Genomic DNA, 23,853 nt, shown 5'->3' with positions numbered 1-23,853 from the left:
ATGCAGGATTTGGAGAATGAGATGTTTGGGAGAGTTAATTTATATTTGCTCTTTTATTTAAAATATGTTGATGGTGTGATCACGATTGTTCCCATTACTAGTCGACATAATTTTTGAACAATTCAGTTCATATCATTGCAGACTTCAACTCATCATTGAAATTGGTAATAAAAAAATAAACTTTCTAGACACGACGATCATCATTGTAATAATGGGATAATTATTTTTGACTGATTTCATAAAAACACATTTTTTGGCAGATACTTAAATTATCTCTCCTAACATCCATTATGTCAAAAAAGAGGAATTATAATAAACCTTGTAGATAGAGCATTTTTACTTTCGCATCCAACGTTCCGTCAGAAGAATTTGGATTCATCGTCAATATTTTATTAGAGAATAACTACTCGATTAATTTTATATTTGACACAATATCTGAACAATTAAAATGCTTGATTAGTATTGTAACAAACTTATCTGACAAAAAAAGACTAGCAACAATAATCCGAAAACTATTTAATTTACTGCTCCATGCATTAAAAACATTTCCAATAAAGTTAGAGGTATCATAAATAATATATACACAAAAATGTCTTTTTTTTAGTCTTAACAAGTTAAATGAAATTATTAGGATTTTTTGTATAAAGACTCACTTCTTAACTCTTCAAAAAGAAATGTTATTTATCAAATAAATTGTAATGATTGTGATGCGTCTTAGGTGGGTTAAACTGTAGAAAATTAAAAATCCGTACAGAACATTTTAATCATATAAAAAGAAATATATCATCGTATTCAGTCATAACAGCGCATAGAACGCATTATAATTACGAATTCCGTTGGGAGGAGGTGGAAATTTTGGATGTGGAAAAAAATTTTAATATAAGCGATTTATAGCTGAAATGTTATATATTAAACAACAATGTAACAGTCTTATTTACAAACAGATACGAAAAATTTTGACTCTGCGTATTTTGCGGTCTTCAATAGCGACTAAATATTTATATATTTAAACAAAAAAGATCTGACATCTCTGCGTGACTTTAATTCGATTGACAACATTTATTATCAGTTTCAAGTTAGACAAGGATATGGTAGGATCTTTGCCATACTGTAAAGATCGAATCACATCCATGAGACGCTCACCACGAGCCGTCGCAATCAATGATATTTGTATAAGGATGTGATGTTATTATTAAATTTTGAGTATGATATAATTTAATAATGGTGATCATGATCTCCTTACACAAATATCATTGATTGCGGCAGCTAGTGGTGAGTGTCTGTTGCTAAGAGCACGGAGTTTGTACTTTCAATTTACTATACTATGTGAGTGTCCACATTGTTTTAGTTTCCAATAAGTCAAGCAACTATTGGATAACCCACACAAGTGATGGTAATGCGATTAGCTACACTTTCATACTGTTAGCTTTGAATTTAGCTTTCATACTGTTAGCTAGTTTATTGAAGCTGACTCAAAGATGAGTTGAAACACTTAATTTTTTTATATTTTAACGTTTTTATAATAATAATAATAAATACAATTTAGTTTGCACTATTAACTGGGCTGACTCCAACAGCCCTCATTTCACTTTTTATTTAAGTCTTCTACTTTGTCCACCCGTCCCTTATATAAAAAAAAATTAGACATTTCTATATGGTAATTCAATTTACTAACGAACCATCTCAAAATCAGATAAATATTTATGTTTATTATCCAAATTGAAGTTAGTATCGTTGAGTTAGATGTAATGGCGTGTTTACAGCTAATCTTTTTCTTTGTATTTAATTTCGTCCGTTTAGGTTTTTCGGATATTCGTATCAGAACATGTACTTCTTGAGAGAAGTTTGTATTCAAATCCTGAATGAAAGCCAGAGAAGAATATATAAAGAATGTAATGCATAATACATAAAGCATAAGAAAATTAATAAATCAGAATTTTTTATTTCATAGAAAGGAAGGGAATAAAGAACTTCGATTGATTCTCTTTTTGCATCATGCATTATGCGATGTGTAAGACCCTGTGCTCTCATTCTAAAGGTAAAATTGCAAATTACTGAATTCACAGTAATCAATCCTTTGCCTACAAGAATTATGTTAGGTAAAATAATAAAGTCAATGAAGCTTATATTGATCTGATTCGTTCTACGATTATATTGATATGATTCTCTTCGATCTAGTATATCCGATGAATATATTTGATATTCAAATAAATGAGTAAATAATGAATATGAATACGAGTATAAATATAATTTTTTTGTATTCATGAGAAATAAATAAATTTTTTTTCGGTTTAAATAAATATATTTGCGAATATTACAAATATTTTCGATTTTATATTTACTTATATTCTGTGACCATATCATTTTATATTACACATTTCTTAATTGTAAAAAGCATCAGCAATAGCTTCCTCTTTGGTATAATGATTTTCCATATTTTCACCATTGAAAGGAAAAATATTTTACGGCATGTATAAATATTAGGTTGTTCGGAAAGTAATTTCGTTTTTTTTTATGAAAATGAAAGACGATTTTTTTTATAGTGAATAATTATATATTGTCCATTCTGGTCCAATACCTTTTGCCATCTTTCTGGCAGTAGCATGATTCCACGCTCATAAAATTTTTGTTTTTTGCTGGCAAAAAACCAGGTGATTTTTGACTTCCTCATTTGAAGTAAAGGTTTTACCGTCTAAAAAATTTTGTAGAGACCGGAACAAATAATAATCAGAAAGTGCCAAAGAGAATATGGTGGGTGTGGCAGTATATCCCATCCAAGCTGTAAAAGCTTTTGGCGAGTTACCAAACTTGTATGAAGTCTCGCATTATCTTGGTGGAACACTACACCTTTTCTATTGATCAATTCTGGCCTTTTTTGTTTAAGTGAATCATTCAATTTGTCCAGCTGATGACAGTACACTTCAGAATTGATCGTTGTGTTGTCCGGTAGAAGCTAAAAAAAAACGATTCCTTTGAAATCCCACCAAACAGATAGCATCACCCTTTTTTGATGATCGGTTTTCGAAGTGCTTTGAGCCGGTTCATCTTTTTTACTCCATGATCTCTTGCGTTTAACATTGTTGTAGACAACCCATTTCTCGTCCCCAGTGATGATGCGCTTCAAAAATGGATCATTTTCTTGACGTTTGAGAAGCAAATCACAGACGTCAATGCGACGACACAAATTTCTTTCCGAAAGAACATGAGGAACCCATATGTCGAGCTTTGAGATTAAACCTAGGCGTTTCAAATGATCATGAACGGTCGAATTCGATAAATTTAATCTCTCAGCGATCTCACGAGTTGTTAATCGCCGGTTTGCATCAATTAATGCCTTTATTGTGTCTTCATCAGCTTCAACTGGCCTTCCAGAACGTGGTGCATCTTCAACATTAAAATTACCGGATCGAAATTTTGCAAACCAGTTTTGGCACTGGCGTTCTGTCAATACATCTTCTCCATACACATAGGATAATTTTTTTCTTGCTTGAACAGCATTTTTACCTTTTCGATAGTAAAAAAGTAAAATATGCCAAAAATGCTGCTTTTCACTTTCCATATTTGATAGGGCACCAATCAAAAACTACTGCGTAGAATCAATCGAACTTTTTTCACAAGCAGGCCTTGCTATATCAGCTGTCAAAATATATAATGATTATGCGGCTTAAGTGTGAAGTTGGCTGTGAAAAAATACAATTAAATCCTCTGTTGGGAAAAAACGAAATTACTTTCCGAACAATCCAATACTTATTGTAACTTTTATTAATTTTGCTCAATGTTACACAGTAATATACAATGCCACTTTTTCTTCCTACTTATTTCTAACTTTTTCAGCTATTCCTTTCCTTCCCCACTGGCCCTTAAAAGGAGAATGCCCACGGTATACAGAGATTTCTGCCCTGGAGATGGAAACTTGAGATGGATCTCTGATAAATTCTTTTAGAATATGATGAAATTTATCGCCCAATATTAAATTTCTCTTTCGGCAAGGAAAGTCGAAAAAATTATGTTTGAAGTTTTACCTCTAACCAATCTTAATATTATTTACTGTATTTACTATTCAAGTCCGGGCATGCCAATGGATTCCCCCTCCACTCTTACTGTCTCGCTCGCTCTCTGCCTTGCTGGTGCAGTATGTACAAAAAAAAATATAAAAAAGCCCATCGGAGCCTACATCAGCTGTTCAAATGCACAAAAATTCTTTATTTTCCATGTGAATGTAACAAAACAAATAAAATATATGTTACGTTTCAACCCTTTAATTCAGGTCCTTATCAATATACAATAAAATATAAATCGAAATTACATAATTAACGCAAATTCCAAGATGATTCCCGATAATTAGTTCTTCTTTATCCAAATGCCAAATTAGCTATGTAATGAATAGTCCAATGATTATCAAAATTATTAAATCATACAATAATAATATAAAACTTATATAAATTAAAACCGAAGTTATTGTATATTCATTGCGTCACTACGTAAAATCACATCGCTCATCAAATTGTCAGATTTGCTGTGTAGTCATTCAAAAGAAACACGAAACAAACATTACAGAAGTATTAAAATCATTTGTCTGAATTTTCTATTATATCCACTTACATGTAAGCGTTTTCTCGCGGTTTCACGTAAAGGACTTATGGTGTCAACAATCAGAGACACAATAAGAGTCAAAATAATAAAATCAAGTAGTTATTGAAATAAAAATAAAACTAAGAACAAAAGAGGGTAATAACAACGTCACAATTTAGTAACAAAGAAACAATCTTAGTTACTCTAAGAATAAAATTTTTACACGATTGTAAGAATCATGGATTCTACCCGGCACATCTAAATTGCAACTATTTCTTTAAAAAAATTAAATTTGTTACAAATACAAACGAAGGGCACTTAATATTAACAAACACATTGACACATTATTGAAATTAGAAATTGTAGATGAGTTTAAATACCGCAGAACTCTTCATTATAGATTATGTCACTTAGAAAAAAAGTTAATAAATCATCTTCTGCTTAATATTTGTAATAGATTTTTTAGCACACAATACAAGGTTTCCTTTAATCAAGGGGATAAAGCAAGCATGTGCTAATAAGACTGACATAGAGAAGAGAATTTTTTTTAAATCAAGACAACGAAAGCATTTGTTAAAAACAATCCACATTTTATTTTTACAAGGGCGGATAAGAGTAATGTGATAGTGGCACTTGACAAGACTGAATACGTACAAAAAATAACAACTTTACTAATACTGAGACTTATAAGTTATTGACATATAATTCAGTTAATAAATTGTTAACACAACTTAAGACGTTATTAAAGAGATGGAAGCAGCGCTCAATTATCGTTGAGAATTCGGTTTATAACAAATTGAATGCTTCAAACCCTGTTGCATCTCTTGCATGGTCTTCCGAAAATATTGTACATAAGATAGGTTCACTTCGTATTATAATTTCTTCAGAGGGAAGCCCTCTCTATAATCTAGCCTCTTTTTTAAATGACATATTACACGACAGTATACCAGTAGCAAACAGTTTTATCGAGAACAGTTTTTATTTGACTAAACATATTTCTAATCTGACAATCTCTGACAACGAAGTTCTTTTATCCCTTGACATGGTTTCGTTATTTACAAGTGTACCTATTGACTTGGTTTTTGAAGGCATAGAAAAGAGATGACATCTCATTGAAAGAAAAACGAACATTCCCAAAAGTGAATTTTTGAAAGCGTTGAAGTTAGTTCTTAATTCAATAATTTTTAGTTTCAACAACAAATTTTATAAACAGGCGTTTAGTGTTCCGATAGGTTCACCATTATCACCCATCGTGTCGGATATTGTCATGCAAGACTTTGAAATGAAAGCATTGCAGAGACTTCCAATTGCACCATCCTCTTATGTAAGGTATATTGATATTGCGTGAGCATATGATGCGTCACACATTGATACATTGGTGAACACCTTCAATTCATTCCATTCCAGATTAAAATTTCCAATTGAAATAGGTGGAGACAGGTTAAATGTTCTTGATGTCAATTTAATTAAAAAGAGAAATTTTCTTGTGCAAAATTGGTATCACAAACCTACTTTTTCTAGACTATTCTAATTATTTTTCTAGACATCCTTTATGCCAAAAAGTAGGAATATTGGTTTAATTGATAGAGTTACTACAAGGGCAAGTCAATAAGTTCTTAGAAAATCTGTCAGAGGGCACTCGCAGTGTCATGTCAACATTTCTTTTTGACAAATAGCATATTTCAGCTGATTACTGTCAAATTTTGAGCGGAATTCCTCGCGTGATTTCATTTATATAAACGATTAAAGCGAACAACCTTTGTATTTTTTGCAAAATGGAAAAAAACGAGTTTCGTGCAGTGATCAAACATCTACATATGAAAGGTTTAACGCCGAAAGAAATAAAAGCTGAGTTGGATAATGTTCATAACACATCTGCACCAGCGTTTGCGATTGTATACAATTGGGTGAATGAATTTAAACGGTCGTACGTCCACATGTGATGCACTTTGTTCGGGACGTCCAATTGAGACTGCTACCAGAAATTATCGATAAAGTCCACGATATTGTTTTGACTGATTGACGAGTGAAAGTGCGCGAGTTTGTTGAGGCCAGGCATATCACATGACACAGTGATTTTAATTTTGCACGAACAATTGGGTATAAAAAAGCTATCGACAAGATGGATGCGGCGTTTGTTCATTGTGGACCATAAGCGTGACCGTGTGTGACAATTTTAAAACAATGTTTGGAGATGTTTCAACATAATCCAAATAAATTTCTGCATCGATTCATTACTGTGGACGAAATATGGACCCATTACTTCACACTCGAGACGAAGGAACAGTCAAAACAATGGACTTCACCGAGTAAACCAGCTCCGAAGAAAGCGAAGATCGCGAAGTTGGCCGGAAAGGTAATGGCCACAGTTTTTTGGGATGCATGCGGTATAATTCATACGATTATCTTCCATCGAAGCAAACGATCAATGGCGATTACTACGCAGCCTTATTGGACCGTTTCAACAACATTTTAAAGAAAAAACGTTCCCATTTGGCAAAGAAGAAAGTGCTCTTCCATCAAGACAATGCACGGGTTCACACATACCCGGCACCGATGGCTAAATTTAACGAATTCCGCTACGAATTGCTTCCCCATTCAGCATATTCGCTAGATTTAGCTCCCTGCGAGTATTTCTTGTTTCCAAACCTGAAGAAATGGTTTGGAGGAAAGAGATTCACGACTAGAGAGCAGCTTATCGCCGAAACAGAGGCTTATTTTGAAGGGTTGGACAAATCATATTATTCGGACAGCTTGAAAAAGTTGAAGAATCGTTGGATCAAATGTATCGAGCTGAAAGGAGACTATGTTGAAATAAAAATAAATCGATCAAAAAAAGTGTGTTTTACTATTAAATAACAACGGTGTAAAGATTCTTTATGTATAAACAAAATAAACAAAGTAAACGGCGAAAAAGAGTCAACGCATAACACATTTAATTAAAAATAATAATCATAGATACATAAAATAAAAACGAAGTAGAACGGGGTATATTAATATTAGGTGTAGTAAAAAGAAATATATTATTTTTCCAATAGATGGCTTTAGTAATCTGTATCTCGCGTTGTATAAGTGCGATCGGGTTACGCCAAATGGCGTTAGAAAAATAAGATTTCGTACTAAAAAAACTTCTCAGACAGTTTTGTGATTGCTTGAGTCAGTATTGTTTGAGCGCGTGTCAAAGATGGACACCAACAAAGAGAAAATACGCAATATTTTACAGTTTTTCTTCGATAAAGGCGAAAACGCAAGCCAGGCGGCTGAAAATGTGAATAGTGTTTATGGTCCTGATACTGTAACAGTCAATATCGCGCAATTTTGGTTTCGTCGATTCCGTTCCGGTAATTTTGATGTCAAAGATGCACCACGCTCTGGAAGGCCAATTGTCGAAAATGTCGATAAAATAATGGAAATCGTCGAGTCCGACCGTCATGTAAGCACTGTTTCGATTGCCCAGGAGCTAAACATTGCACAAAAAACCGTTTGGAACCATTTAAATAAGGCTGGATACAAAAAGAAGCTCGATGTATGGGTGCCACACGAGTTAACGCAAAAAAACCTCATGGACCGAATTTCCATCTGCGAATCGCTGCTGAATCGCAACAAAATCGACCCATTTCTGAAGCGAATGGTTACTGGTGATGAAAAGTGGGTCACTTACGACAACGTCAAGCGAAAACGGTCGTGGTCGAATCGCGATGAGCCGGCGCAAACGGTGGCCAAGCCAGGATTGACGATCAGGAAGGTTTTGCTGTGTGTTTGGTGGGATTGGCAGGGAATCATCTACTATGAGCTGCTTCGCTACGGCCAAACTCTTAATTCGGACCTGTACTGTCAACAATTCGACCGTCTGAAAGAAACAATCGCCCAGAAGCGGCCAGCTTTGGCCAATAGGAGAGGAATTGTGTTCCATCAAGACAACGCCAGGTCACACACATCGATAGTGACTCGCCAGAAGCTCCGGGAGCTTGGTTGACAGGTTCTTATCCACTTTATAGTCCGGACCTAGCACCAAGTGATTACCACCTGTTCCTGTCTATGGCGAATGATTTTGCTGGTGAAAAATTCGTCTCAAGAGAAGCTTGTGAAAATCGACTGTCCCAGTTTTTTGCCAATAGGGATGAGGGTTTCTATGAGAGAGGCATAATGAAATTACCTTCAAAATGGCAACAAGTTATCAAACAAAACGGTGCATATTTGACCTAAATCGGATTCTAACTATGCTAAATAAAGCCTTCAATTTAATGCAAAAATAATAGATTTCTTTTTACTACACCTTATATATAAAACAATTACAATTCGGCTGCTGGATTGAGCCCTTTTCAGATGTAAAATAAAATGAATATAATAAAAGTAATAAAAGATTACATAAAAATAAATAAATAGTTCAATGTCGCAACAGTTTTAAAGCGTGGAAAATTCGGTTGGATTTCGGCGTGTAGCATAATGATGAATTGTTCGGGCGTGTTGCTAGCACTTGACTATGAATCTTGACATCGTTTTGACTGCCCTATCGCATATATATCATTATGCTACACGCCGAGATCCAACCGAATTGCAGTTCCGCTTTAAAACTGTTGCGACATTGAACTATTTATTTATTTTTATGTAGCCTTTTATTACTTTTATTATACAATATTTATTTTATTTTACATCTGAGGAGGGCTCAATCCAGCAGCCGAAACTTGTAATTGTTTTATATATCAATATACGCCGTTCTACTTCGTTTTTATTTTATGTATCTATGACTATTATTTTTAATTAAATGTGTTATGCGTTGACTCTTTTTCGCCGTTTATTTTATTTATTTTATTTTATTGTGTTTTACTATGTTTTTCTAAAAACTTATTGACTTGCCCCCATATATTTGTCCCATCCTATTTATTATCAAGAGAATTTTGAATTAATAATAAAAATTCTTTTAAACAATGGATATTCACTGAAACTCATATTTTCTGAAATCAAGAATAGGTTGTTAAAAAAATTTAAGCAATGGAATGACTAGGGTAACACACCTACGGATAAGTCAATAATGAAGACAAAATTAATAAGTTTTTTACAATTCTTTTTATATCACTTTTATTGGAAAAGCTCGAAAAATTTTTTTAAAAAGATTCCTTTTAATTCACATGACATACAAAGGGATTAATAATCTTACGGGGTACATCAGGGTCATAAAGACGTTCATCCCAAGCTATCTCATACAGACGTATTGTATATAAGATTGATTGTCGAGATTATGAAGCATCATATGTGAGTCACAGATAGATGTTTGAAGACACGCATAAATGAACATAAAAATCACATAAATTGAAACATTACATAGCATTCTGTAATAACAGAACATGTAATAACAGAATCAATCATCAGCATGATTTTGATTTGGAAAATGTCAAGATATTAGACGAAGAAAAAGTATTTAATAAAAGATTGATTTGGAAAGCGATATCCATATAAAGCAATAGAAACAGAATTTGAATTTTCAGTATGATACGTATTCTTTGGATCCACATGAATTTGTTTACTGAATTGTGACGTTGTTATTACCCTCTTTTGTTCTTAGTTTTATTTTTATTTCAATAACTACTTGATTTTATTATTTTGACTCTCATTGTATCTCTGATTGTCGACACCACAAGTCCTTTACGTAAAACCGTGAGAAAACGCTTATATGTAAGTGGATATAATAGAAAATTCAGACAAATGAGTTTAATAATTCTCTCATGTTTGTTTTGTGTTTCTTTTGAATGACTACACAGCAAATCTGACAATTTGATGAGCGATGCGATTTTACGTAGTGACGCAATGAATATACAATAACTTCGGTTTTAATTTATACAAGTTTTATATTATTATTGTATAATTTAATAATTTTGATAATCATTGAACTATTCATTACATAGCTAATTTGGCATTTGGATAAAGAAGAATGAACTAATTGTCGGGAATCATCAACTTGGAATTTGCGTTAATTATGTAATTTCGATTTATATTTTATATTGATAAGGTTCCGAATTGAAAGGTCGAAATGTATATTTTATTTGTCGTGTTACATTCTCACTAAAAATAAAGAATTTTTGTGCATCCAAATAGCTGATGTAGGTTCTCATGAGTTTTTTTACATTTTTCACTGAGAGATTCTTTCGAGCCTTATATATTTTTGTTTATGTACAAAAAATTGGATAAAATTATTGGAAAAGCAAATGAATCTCTCACATAAAGCAATAAAATATTAGCAAATGCTAATATTTTAAAACAAACAGAAAAAAATTAGGCTAATACGTTGAATAGAGGAGTCAGCTCCGAAGACCTTGATCTTAACATATGTTATCAAGGTCATAATCCTGTGATCTCTACCAGATTTTAGTCGTTGATCGTCATTCATTAAAAAGTTATTAACAAAAGAAGTATGAAAAGTGATGTCTTTTTTTACTATAATATATAAAAAAGAAATTTTATTCTTTAAAGTATATTCGCACGACTTTCACGCGAAACGACTCTTGTTCCATTTTCTCTCCTGCCAAAGGGGCCACGACTTTTCATGCGGAGTCAGTTCCATCTCATTTAGCCAAGTTATTTTCTCGTCAAGTTGTCTGTTCTAAAAACACAAAAATTATATAAGAAGTTATATAAGAAAATATTTTGCGTTGTTAAAGCAAGGAATTTGTTTTATCGGAGTATAGTTGTATCTAAAAGTTAGGTTTTATTATTGAACTTTTTTGTTAATAACTTTTTAACGACCAACGAACAATGGTTAAACCCGGTCACTCAGAGTTATGACCTTGATAATATATGTAAAGATCAAAATCATCGGAATTATCTTTCCTATTCAGCATATTTATCAAAAGTTATATTAAAACGTGATTTGGAAATATATCCGCTTCACTTACATGCCGAAATCTATAACATCAACATTATTCAAAAATTGAATAATTAATATAACAAATATGTAAAAAAAGGATTTCTTCTTCTTTTTTCTGCTAACATCATGGGCTCATATATATCAATTCTTTCAACGACCTACTCTTTCGCCGGATTTCTTATATTTAAATACTATAATAGCCTTTAAAATTGATAAATCGTTAGTAGTAATAATCAAGATTGATCGGACGTAAAACTTCAAATATGATTTTTCCAACTTTTTTTGCCGATAAGAAAATGGAATTTGATATATAGCGATAGATTTTATCATACCCTAAATGGATTTATCAGTTTCAGAGGCCCTAGAGAGAAAACCTGTATTATGGGCATCCTTTTTTTACTCATCATTTCCCTGCCATCATTTTCCTCTCATCTTGTTTTATGCACTGTTTTCATACATGTCTCCAAAATTCCTGCCCGTAACTGCATATTCTACATTTCCCTTCATTTTTATTTATCCAATACCTATTATTTCTTATCCCATTCCCTAGCCTAAATTTTGTCACTTTTTGCCATCTGTTTTTTGCCAATCCTTTTTCAATTACACATTGAATATGTGTACCGCTCGTTCGCGATTTACATTTACTCGTAAATAAGAACCACTTGGGAAAGAATATAAGGAATACAACATTTCGTCTGTAAAGTCAGTTCAAAATTGGGCTCTAAGATGAAAGCACATGAAGCGTGTTTTTCATAGTACATTTTATTTAAGACCTCAGATAGCTTGCTCTTTACTATAAGAAAGAAAATAGTTCCTTGGCACAAGTTTCCCTTCAGTTGCCATAAAAATTGCCGTAATGTATTTATAAAAGGAAATGTTATCTGAGTATTGCTATCAAGTTGCTTATAATCGTTAATAAAAATCGGCAATCCGGTAGGCAAAATTGAAAGCCGTTTTTCTCGATTGTGCGGACAAGTTAAGTAACTTATTTCTGGAAAATGATTCAGAAATCACCGCACCTGGAATTTCTGAAAAATTTAATATTTTGCGGAACGTATTGTGGCGATTATATTGCCACGACACCGGAAAACCAAATGTATACGCAGCATACAAGTATACATGCACAAGACTCGCACATATATAAAGATTTTTTCTGTCCGCACGGCTCGTCGTTTGCAGATTCATTCGCGGAAATATAGACGACGGGTATAGGCCTTAAATGATAATTTCTTGCTTTCTCTCTTGATTAATTGTCTGTTTACGTTTCTTCGACCATTTAAAGTGACTAGTCGAGTTGAAGCATTTATATCGGTGTAAAGAAATATAATACGTATAGCGATAAGTGGTGACCCGTGTGAAAATTCTTTCAAGGCTATGTGTCGGGGCTAAGTTAATTTTTCTTACATCATTTGAGGCCTAAGTTAGGATGCTCACCTTGGTCCAATTTTGGATTGTTATGCTTTTTTATCTAGGTCCTACATTGGTCTTCAAACTTGGCTCAAGTTTGAGAGCCAATGTGAGAGACAAAAAAGCATGACAATCCAAAATTGAGCCAAGTGTATAAAAATTTTAACCTGAGCATATTTTATATAACTGTAAATAGGGCTTATATACGAGTATCCATGTGGAAATTTATTCAGGAATTTAATATTTAATATTGTAAGAAATAAGCGAGAAAAATATCAGAGCGCTCCGGGATTCGAACAGAGGCCTAGTCTCCTGCATATTGGTAGACTTCCACTGAGCTACACAGCCTTGACACTGATAGCTTCTCTAATTGTGTCTATTTCTTCTAAATTTTTTACAATATTAGCCCTATATGGGCATTACTATGAGACATCCAAAATAAAGATTTGTTAAACTCAAGCCCATTTAATGCATAGTTATAGGATATCCTATAAATTAAACTATTATACAGAGAAAATTTGAGATCAAATTGAGCCTTATATGGGCTGCAACTGGGCAAACTTAAATATAACTATCTTGGAGAAAAAGTGGAATACAAACTAGGCCCTACACGGGCCGTGACTAGGAAACTTAAATTAAACTATTCTAATTATACCCTAAATGGGCATGAGTTTGACAAATCTTTATTTTGGATGTATGGCCATATGGAGCCAGTATTAAAGTATGGAATTTCCGGATAAACTTCCATTTGGATACATATTAGGTGTAGTAAAAAGTCATCGCGTTTTTTAAAAGACATCTATCAGTAAAAACCGCAATTATTTTCTTACCAACAATATAGATATATCTTGATAGAGTAAAGTTTCAGCTTTAAAAATCTCTTTTTTAAATTATACGATACGACAATTTTTAATGGAGTTATGAGCAATTAAAGTCAAAATAATTCTTTTATTTAATCCGCGGTAACTCAGTAATCAAAAGTCGTAGGAATATTAAAAAAAAAAAACAATTTTATAGGGAAAGTATCAAGCTTTCACGATATGTAATCGAAAATTTTCTCAAATTCGTTTTGGACACGTTACAAATCCACAAAGTGAGAAGAAAATTTTTTGTCTTTTTCAGCTCGTAGTTTTTGGTATGTAAAAATTATCAAACTCATATAAACTTAAAAAATGTGATAAGCTTTTAAAAGTAGAGATTTCAAGCTTTAAAACCCTTTTTTTAAATTTGAATTTCATTCATTATTGACGAAGATATTGTATATACAACTTTGAGCTAAAAAATACGGGATGACTTTTTACTACACCTAATACAATAATTTAACATAAAACGGGTATAATAAGTTACTTAAAATTTAACCAAACATTTCAAATTGTAATAAGGATACAATAATAAATATATTTTGAATATGTACAGAACATTCGAGAAAATGCGAGCGATCGAACGCGAGAACACGAGGTCGCGAGTCGATTGCGAGACACGGAGATTGTAAGACGCGCAACTGTAATAGAATAAAGTACGAGGGCAAGTCAATAAGTTTTTAGAAAAACATAGTAAAACATTTTTTTTGATCGACTCATTTTTATTTGTCAACATAATCTTCTTTCAGCTAGATACACTTGCTCCAACGATTCTCTAACTTTTTCAAGCCGTCCGAATAATATGGTTTGTTCAACCCTTCAAAATAGGCCTCTGTTTTGGCGATGAGCTGCTCTCTGATGGTGAATCTCTTTCCTTCGAACCATTTCTACAGTTTTGAAAACAGGAAATAGTCGTAGGAGGCTAAATCTGGCGAATATGCTGGATGGGGAAGCAATTCATAACGGAATTCGTTAAATTTGGCCATCAGTGCCGGGTACGTGTAAACCCGTGCATTATCTTGATGGAAGAGCATTTTCTTCTTCGCCAAATGGGGACGTTCTTTCTTTAAAATGTTGTTGAAACGGTCCAATAAGGCTGCGTAGTAATCGCCATTGATCGTTTGCTTCGATGGAAGATAATCGTATGAATTATACCGCGTGCATCCCAAAAAACTATGGCCATCATTTTTCCGGCATCACTTCACGGTTTTCGCCTTCTTCGGAGCTGGTTCACTCAGTAAAGTCCATTGTTTTGACTATTCCTTCGTCTCGGGTGTGAAGTAATGAATCCATATTTCGTCCACAGTAATGAATCGACGCAGAAATTTATTTGGATTATGTTGAAACATCTCCAAACATTGTTTTAAAATCGTCACGCTTATGGTCCACAATGAACAAACGCCGCACCCATCTTGCCGATAGCTTTTTTATACCCAATTGTTCGTACAAAATTGAAATCACTGTGCCATGTGATATGTCTGTGGCCTCGCGCACTTTGACTCGTCGATCAGTCAAAACAATATCGTGAACTTTATCGATGATTTCTGGCGTAGTAGTCTCAATTGGACGTCTCGAACGAAGTGTATCACATGTAGATGTACGACCACGTTTAAATTCATTCACCCAATTGTATACAATCGCAAACGCTGGTGCAGATGTGCTATGAACATTATCCAATTAGATTTTTTTCGGTGTTAAACCTTTCATATGTCCTGTAAACCTTTCAGACGTTTGATTACTGCACGAAACTCGTTTTTTTCCATTTTGCAAAAAATACAAAGGTTGTTCGCTTTAATCGTCTACAAAAATGAAACCCCGCGATAAATTCTGCTTAAAATTTGACAGTAATCAGTTGAAAGATGCTACATGTCAAAAAATAATGTGACATGATACTGCGAGTGCTCTCTGACAGATTTTCTAAGAACTTATTGACTCTTCTCTATATTGTTAATACTTGATCCGGAGATTTTCATTTTTCTTGGGATTAACCATGCAACCATTAAAGTATATATGATTACATATTCGAAAGGACTTGTTCTGGAAATGGCAACATTCTTACGTCACGAACTATCGCGTTCCCATACACATACATGTAAATGCTTCCGAGACGCTTTCGCAAGCGCACGTGAAATGACAAGAACACTATTTTTTACTAAAAAGGAACTTTATTCAATACGGGAAAAATCTGTCAGTTTCTCTTTCGAATTGTAACTATAAAAACACTACTAAACACGATCTAAAACGCTGCTTCAGATCGATTCTCCTCTTTTATTTTCCTCTCAATCTTCACGCAGAATATACCAATTATGGAAGAGCAATATTTTAGGGGCGTAACAATATATACAAGAGCATATTAAGTAACATAGGCAAAGGACATACGGAGAAGTTGTCATGGATATGAAAAGTTAAGTGAAAGCTAAATACAGGTCACAGTATATTTATGAATAATTTTTATGACAATTATAATTTAGCTAAACACTTACTTGAAATCACTTACTTGAAATCAGAACATATTACAGGTACTTATAGATTATGTAGAAAAAATTGTTCAAAATAAAATCTGCTAAATTGAAGAAAGGTGAGATGATTAGGAAGTATATAAATATTGTTTTAATAGGGAAATGAAAAGACAAGAAGAAGGTTTCCTATATTTCGACTGAATTTAAGAATAAAGTGATTAAAGTAAGCAACAGAAGGAGCAATGCCAAAAATAAACTACGACCTTTAGTGGAATACATTAAATAACTAGTAATTATCGTCAGAATCAGATGCTATCCTATTATATTTGTGAGAGAAATACACTTTTTTTTCAAATAATTTTTACACAGTTTTTCAAAATTTCTGTATATATAGATTTTCAGTACTGACAATATACAGAGTATTCCCGGGTTAAACCGCCAAACTTAAAATATGAATTCAGGACCTCAAAACAAATAAAAATTTTCTTCTAGACATATGCTCGCAAACGCTTTGTTCAAGAGATATTTACTTCTAAAGTTATACAGAACTGTAGGAATGAATAATTGAAATATTTTTTGTTTTTGTTTTGAAGTTCGAAGATTATTGATAGGCTTTTGTTCGCAAAGCTTGTAGTTGTAGCTCGTAGTTCGTAGCTATGTTTGTTGAATGCTTTTGTCAAATAAACTTATAAGCATGCCTCGTATGTACTCTAATAATGAATATGCCGATATGGTATATTTTTTTATGGTTATATTTATATTTTATGGCGGAAATGCTAACGCTGCCGTGAATACGCCGCACGATTTCCGAACAGAAGATTGCCAGATAAATCACAGTATTCTCTATAAGATTTCAATGGCTGAAGGAAACTGGATCTTTTAATATAGTTCCCCAGGCTGAGATGAAATTTTTGCTCTACTGCAAAATGAAAGAAGAACAGTCATCATATTGCAGCATTTTGATTAATCTATCAACAAATACAACTATCCATCTAGTTCTGCGTTAGGAATTTCACCCACAGTCATTGAAGACACTTTCAATCGATGGATGTCTATATCACCTTCAACGTGTCCAGCATTTATTATTGGCTGATATGCTACGCAAGAGATTATTTTACGTTTGGCTTTTAAACTAAACAGATAACGATTCACAATTTTTAACATTTTGTGAATAGATGAGGTCATACTTAGTAAGTAACACATCGGTCAATAAGTCCCCGGTCTGACACATAGAGAGCGCCACTAACACACAAAGTACATAGTGGTTCGAAAGAACAGACCCTTTTAGTACTGTCAAATGTATATGTCATTCGGATCATTATTGTGTGAGTTATTGAAGCTTTAGTGAATAGCTTTAGCTAATTTGGTTATTTTCATAACAATGGAAAAAAAGGAATTTCGTGTGCTCATTAAACACTGCTTTTTGATGGGAAAAAACACCGTTGAGGCAAAACAGTGGTTGGACAAACATTATGGCACCTCTGCCCCAGGCAAATCAACAATTATCGACTGGTATGCTGATTTTAAACGCGGTCGTACGGACACCGACGATGCACACCGCTCTGGTCGCCCAAATGAGGCAGTTGTCCCCGAAAAAATCAAGCAGGTCCATAAATTGGTTTTGTCCGACCGTAAATTAAAGCTGGATGATATTGCTGACATCGTAAAGATATCCAAGGGAAGTGTTTTTACCATTTTACACGATCATTTGTCGATGCGGAAGCTGTGTTCGAAGTGGGTGCCGCGTTTGCTCACTGTGGATCAAAAACAATCGATGGCAACGATGGTTAAATTGAACGAGTTGGGCTTCCAGCTGCTCCCGCACCCACCGTATTCGCCAGATTTGGCCCCCAGCGACTATTTCCTATTCGCTGAGCTCAAAAAAATGCTCGCTGGGAAGAAATTTCGATCGGATGAGGAGGTCATCGCCGAAACTGATGCGTATTTTGAGGGTCAGCCAAAATCGTTCTACAAAACCGGCATCGAACGTTTGGAAAGGCGTTGGACTGATTGTATTGCCTTAAAAGGAAACTATATTGATGAATAAATTCGAATTTTTATGTAACACTTGTGTTTTCTTTGCTAGACCGGGGACTTATTGACCGATGTGTTATATATTATTTACCAGGCAAGGTATTCTTAATCAAAGAAATAGTCATATTTGATCACATGAGAATTCTCGAATAATCCATGAACAACATTTCCAATATGGTTTTCAATGTAATGTATGGTTAGGAGTAATGGGCAATATTTTAATTAAACTCTATTTTCTACCAGCTCGCTTGAATACGAATGGATTTCTCGTATTTTGAAACAATGAACTTTATGATTTTTGGAAAATTTTTTTGAATATGAGATTGTATTTCCAATTGGTTTTAATTGGATGGCTGTCCTGCTAACTATGGCAGAGATCCTCGACAGTGGTTTAAAATTTATTTTCCCGGAAGATGAATTGGTCGTGCTAGACCCATGGCTTGGCTTTCTTGTTCATCGGATTTACCACCATTAGATTTTTTTGTATGGGTACTGAAGCAAAAAGTGTATGTGATGCCTTGTTAATGAGCTTCAATCCTTACAATGAAGAGTTATGCAAGCGTGCAAAGCAATTAGTGACGCACAATGTCAGTCAGCCACTCTCTCATTGATAAATATAATGCTTGTCTCCGGGCTGGAAGATCATTATTTTGAACAAAACATTTAATAATTAAATTTTGCAAAGCAATAAAGAGGATAGACCTTATTTCGACATTATTTATTCCTACAGTTCTGCATAACTTCAGAAGTAAATATCTTTTGAACGAAGTGTTTGCAAGCATCCAGAAGAAAATTTTTATTTGTTTTGAGATGAATTTATATTTTAAGTTTGCGGTTTAATCCGGGAACACTCTGTATAAGAATACGTCAAAGTATCACTATAAACTCTTTGAAGCATTTAACTGACCAATCAAAAGAAAAAAATTTTATTAACTGATAAATCAAAGAATGCTTCAAAGTATTTATAACATCATCGTAGACCCTTACCTAAATGTTGTAATTTTTTAAAAAAATTTCTTAGATTTTTTTTGTACAAATTGGAAAGTTTTTCAAAAATACTGAGAAAATAATTTAAAAAATATTTTATTAGATTACATTGGAGAATCTTTTAATGTGCCTTTTATTCTCTGAATGATTTTAAATTTGGAAAATATAACTCGCTATGTGTCTCTGGTGGCGCGAAAACGTTTTATAAGAAGCCTTAGAACATATTTTAAGATTTCTCATTCCATAATTTTTGAAAAAACTTAGAACATCTGAAAGGTACAGATATGATATATTCTATGGTTTCTCATTCTGTAATTTCTGAAAGAAACTTATAAAATCTAAAAAATTGTGAAGTATTTATGAAAAAAATCTTCATAAATTTTAAATAAAAAAAATTCTAGAAAATTATTTGAAAACTTCTAAGAAAACTTTTCGCCAGGTATAGTAAAAAATTTTTGTTCACATCCCGCATGTGATGATGAATAATGCTCACTAACTATTCTATCAATACTTGAGAACGCATAGCGTTCTATAATGTTCGAATTGAGATGGAGAAGGGAACACTTCAACAACCTGAAGCAAAAGACTTAGGGTAAAATCACAGGCTGAATATATTTTGTCATAAAGAGATGTCTCTCTGAATTACTACAAGAACAATCAAAAAGTATTGTAAAACATGTTATAATAAGATGAAAAAACGAAGAGATACTATTTATGTCTGCAAAACATATCCTAACTAATCTGGATATTGTTTAAACTGCGCTTAGATTATTTATGTATAAATTGTGTTGTTTTTATAAAATCTTTTATTTTGTTTTTCTATTTTTATGAAAAGAAGAATTAATTTAATGTGTAACATTTTTGTGAAGTTAATTAAATACAATTTAATTTTTAAAGAAATTTTGTCAATAAAATATGATTAAACGCTTTTCTTGTTTTAAATATTAAACAGATTTAATATTTAATTTTCACGTAAGAAGAAAAAATTAGCAATCCTTGAATGTGAATCTAATTCTCAGGAGCAATCGTTTAATTTTTTAGGTTTTCAAAAATTTATAACTCAAAAACAGAGCCGTGATATGTATATTTTTTTTATTTCAAAAGTCACCAAAAAAATTGGCAATGAAAAACTACATGAACATTTCTAAGGTTTCCCTTGTAAGTATTGTACATCCAATTGTTTCCTAATTGTATCTTATTGCCTTATAAATTTTACACACCAATCGTGGAAATTATATTGGCATTTTGTTTATATTTTATTTATTGTATAGTATGGAATTACAAACTATTTTTATACTTATATATTAATTTTATACATATATTAATTGAATATTTACTACAAGTCACTATAGTTAAAAGAAAAGATTATTTATTAGCTTCTTTAATTTACATTCTGTCTCTTTAAATGAATATATAAATCAAATTTTAAATAAGAAGTACATCATATTATATTTAGTCGAAGCGGAACTTATACTTAAATTTATATACTATACTTATATTTCTTGTGTGAATTTAAATATATGACAACTAATATTCTTATAAAAAATGCTTATTAGCACAAAAAAATTATTAAATTGCTTGTACAATTTAATAAGTGATATTACTATTTTGATTCTGCTCATGAATCTGTTTTAATTCCGGAAAACATTTTGACCCGCGCGATATGCAAAATCAGAATGTACATAAATTCGCATAAGAAATATGTATTTAAACATTAAGATTCGCTTTGACCGAATATAAAGTTTTTTTTATTTAATAGTTTTAATGGTCGATTAAATAGTTGTTTCATATTGAATGAATAAACTTTGTAACGTAAAATTTATACAAAAAACTCAGTTACGAATTTTTTATATTCGTTGGATATACTACCTCGATCTACTACCATACGTACAATCGTAAATGCATGATGTATAATATTTCCATTATTATAATAGATATATAAATTTATATATTATATCTTTTATAATAGATTTATATATCTATTATAATAATTCCATTATATATAATAGATATATAAAAATTATATGTTATAATAGTTTTAATTTGGGATTACGTACATATATTTTGGGCAATATTTACTAATATAGAATTCATGTTTTTTATAATAAACACAGGCAGTGACAGCGCGTATCGCTAAACTTAAATTAAAAGCTGAACCTGCTCTGCATTTACTAGACGTTTGTAAATTGTTACGAACGGAAAAAGACAAAGAACGTAATCTAATATCGCAGAAGGAGCAAGAGGAAGACACTATTTCTGATTTACAAGTATACTTCTGATAAATTACAAATTTTTGTAAAAATTTATCTTGCGCCTCTAAATGCTTTTATTCTCTTAATCTTACTATATCCAGAATTCCCTTCAACGAGTCGAACGTGAACTATACATTCTAAAACGCAACAATACCGGACTCACACCACAAATATTAATTCAACATCTGACAGGGGAAGTAACAGTACAATCTGCAATTGTAAAAGAGAAGCTTCCATCTGAGCTAAATGCAAAGAAGAATCGGATGCGAGCATTATCATTAGTCAAGGAATATTCCTGTTTAGGCGCGGATAAAATTATGACTATGAGGAACAATTTAGATGTCATATCAAAGGCTATACAAGATTTAGTAGAATCCAAAGTATGTATCAAGAATGAAATCATAACATGTTTTGAAAAGAAAAGAGAGATTCTTTTGTAATAACATATTGTATGACAGGTCTTATTTACTTCTTATAAATATATCATTTTTCAGATGCTTTAAGCATCAATATTATTAAGATCGTATAATATATATGTGAATGCACAATAAGTAAGATTAATATTATTAATTGCTCAAATTAATACTATTAAATCAGTATTACTAATTGCTGTCGATAATTTGTGATATTACTATTATAACTCTGTTAAGATAATGATTCAAGATTGAAAATTAAATTCGGCGAGCAGAATTTGATATGTGTAAAATTTACGTCAAATTATTAAGGCACTAAAAGATTCAATGACTATTTGAAGTTATTATTTCTTAGTTGTTGCGTATTCACATTACAGTTTTAAAAGATACTTTATTGAATTTTTTAATGTTATTTTTAGATAACTAAAAACGATATCGACAAAGTGGGACCATTCAGACAACAAGCTGCTGCTGTCGGAAATATGAAACGGAATGCTCTTGAACGTTTAGAAAAAACAGAAAGTTACTTAGAAGAATTGCAATCACGATTAAAAGAGAAACAGGATTATTCAAAGACTTTATTGGAGACGTCAATTCCTAGAGCAGAAGAATTGAAAAAATATATCAATTGTTTAAAGACTAAGAGTACATTATATAAACGTTGCAAAGCGGAGAAAGCTGGGCTAAAAGCTGAAAGTGGTGTACTTCAACGAACAGTAACTATTCTTGACGAACAGGTATTGGAACATGCTTTATAGAACTTCTTAAACTGCAAATAAATCGATATAATAAATATGTATATGCGATTTGTATTGTGATTTCAGATAATTCATTCTTATTCAATGAATATCATACCTAAAGTAATAATTCCAGAAAATTATACATTAAATAACGCATTAGCGACAAATATTCAGTTGTCTCATTCAATATTGGCTCTGCGAACTAATCTTGCCCCGGTCATAAAAGGTAAAATAAATTCCTTTATTCAAATAAATAATGTTTATAAACGTTATTAAACATGGGCGCCTACTATGGGGAGGAGGAAGGGAGATCATTTTTTGCCCCCTCAATAAAATTATTGGGGGAGGAGACAATGCCCCCTTAATAGTTTTTATCTTTTGGTTTTAACAAAAGTTTTTTAACAATTGCAAACAATTTCTGCGATCAAAATTGCGTGAAAGCGTCGACGACGTGACATATGTTATACATAATGTTGACACGACAAATTAAAAGTAGCGACGCTGGTACATCGTCTGCTGTCCTATGGTGCTTTCCAACAAGAGATACACATGACATGGTGTGACATAGTGTAGCGAATTGCTACATATAATGAATATAGGTAATTGATTGTACACAATTTCACAAGTAACAATATTCGTTTATTAGCACATACAATATCAAATCGCGACAATGTAATATAACGATGTCGTATCTAGGACGGTTGAAGAAAGAATAATAATGTGAGTGTATCTAGATGGACAATTGAGTATAGTGTTCGTAAGAGTGTGCCATCTGGTCGTGGAGTATGTCTAACTGAGTATAAAGCATGAAGTATTTCTAAAAGATTTGCGTGTGCGTGTGCGTGTGCGTGTGTGTGTGTGCGTGAGTGCGCGCGCGCGCGTGTGTTCTATATATGAGAGAAGTGACATCGCGTATCATATTTCTGATTGGTGATATCCCCACTTAATTAAAGCAGCCATATTGAGTCTGCAGTGGAAAGCTATACATAGTCTTCTTTTTACAGCTAAAGGACTCATATTTGTAAACATATTTAAAATAGAATAAATATGTTTGATATTTAATAAAAGCGAGAGGGAAAATTTTCGAGTAATCCAATGCAACAGTAAGAAATAAATCTATATTTATAAATAATGATATAAATATGGCTCTGAAAATAAATCTAAAAAAAGAAGACAAAAATTACGAATAGAGAGTCAACGTGATTAATGGCGCGCAAAAAAAATTTTTTGTTTAACTATATATATATGGTATGTATATATATATATG

General features: G+C 32.5%; 1 protein-coding gene across 4 annotated transcripts in view; it reads left to right on the top strand.

Moving 5' to 3' along the window:
- LOC108746641 (intraflagellar transport protein 81 homolog) overlaps positions 1-23,853 on the top strand; it is a 227,054-nt gene that overhangs the window by 122,371 nt on the left and 80,830 nt on the right. For all 4 annotated transcript variants that reach the window (XM_018483543.1, XM_018483540.1, XM_018483541.1 and 1 more), the window contains 4 exons: positions 21,296-21,448; positions 21,535-21,813; positions 22,266-22,583; positions 22,671-22,812. In XM_018483543.1, coding sequence (XP_018339045.1) covers positions 21,296-21,448; positions 21,535-21,813; positions 22,266-22,583; positions 22,671-22,812 — 892 coding nt within the window. The remainder of the gene's footprint in view (positions 1-21,295; positions 21,449-21,534; positions 21,814-22,265; positions 22,584-22,670; positions 22,813-23,853) is intronic.

The sequence above is a fragment of the Trachymyrmex septentrionalis genome, unplaced genomic scaffold, assembly GCF_001594115.1.
Source record: "Trachymyrmex septentrionalis isolate Tsep2-gDNA-1 unplaced genomic scaffold, Tsep1.0 scaffold184, whole genome shotgun sequence".
Taxonomy (NCBI): Eukaryota; Metazoa; Arthropoda; class Insecta; order Hymenoptera; family Formicidae; genus Trachymyrmex; species Trachymyrmex septentrionalis.
Note: the sequence above shows the minus strand (reverse complement) of the source record. Positions and strands in the feature narration are given on the sequence as shown.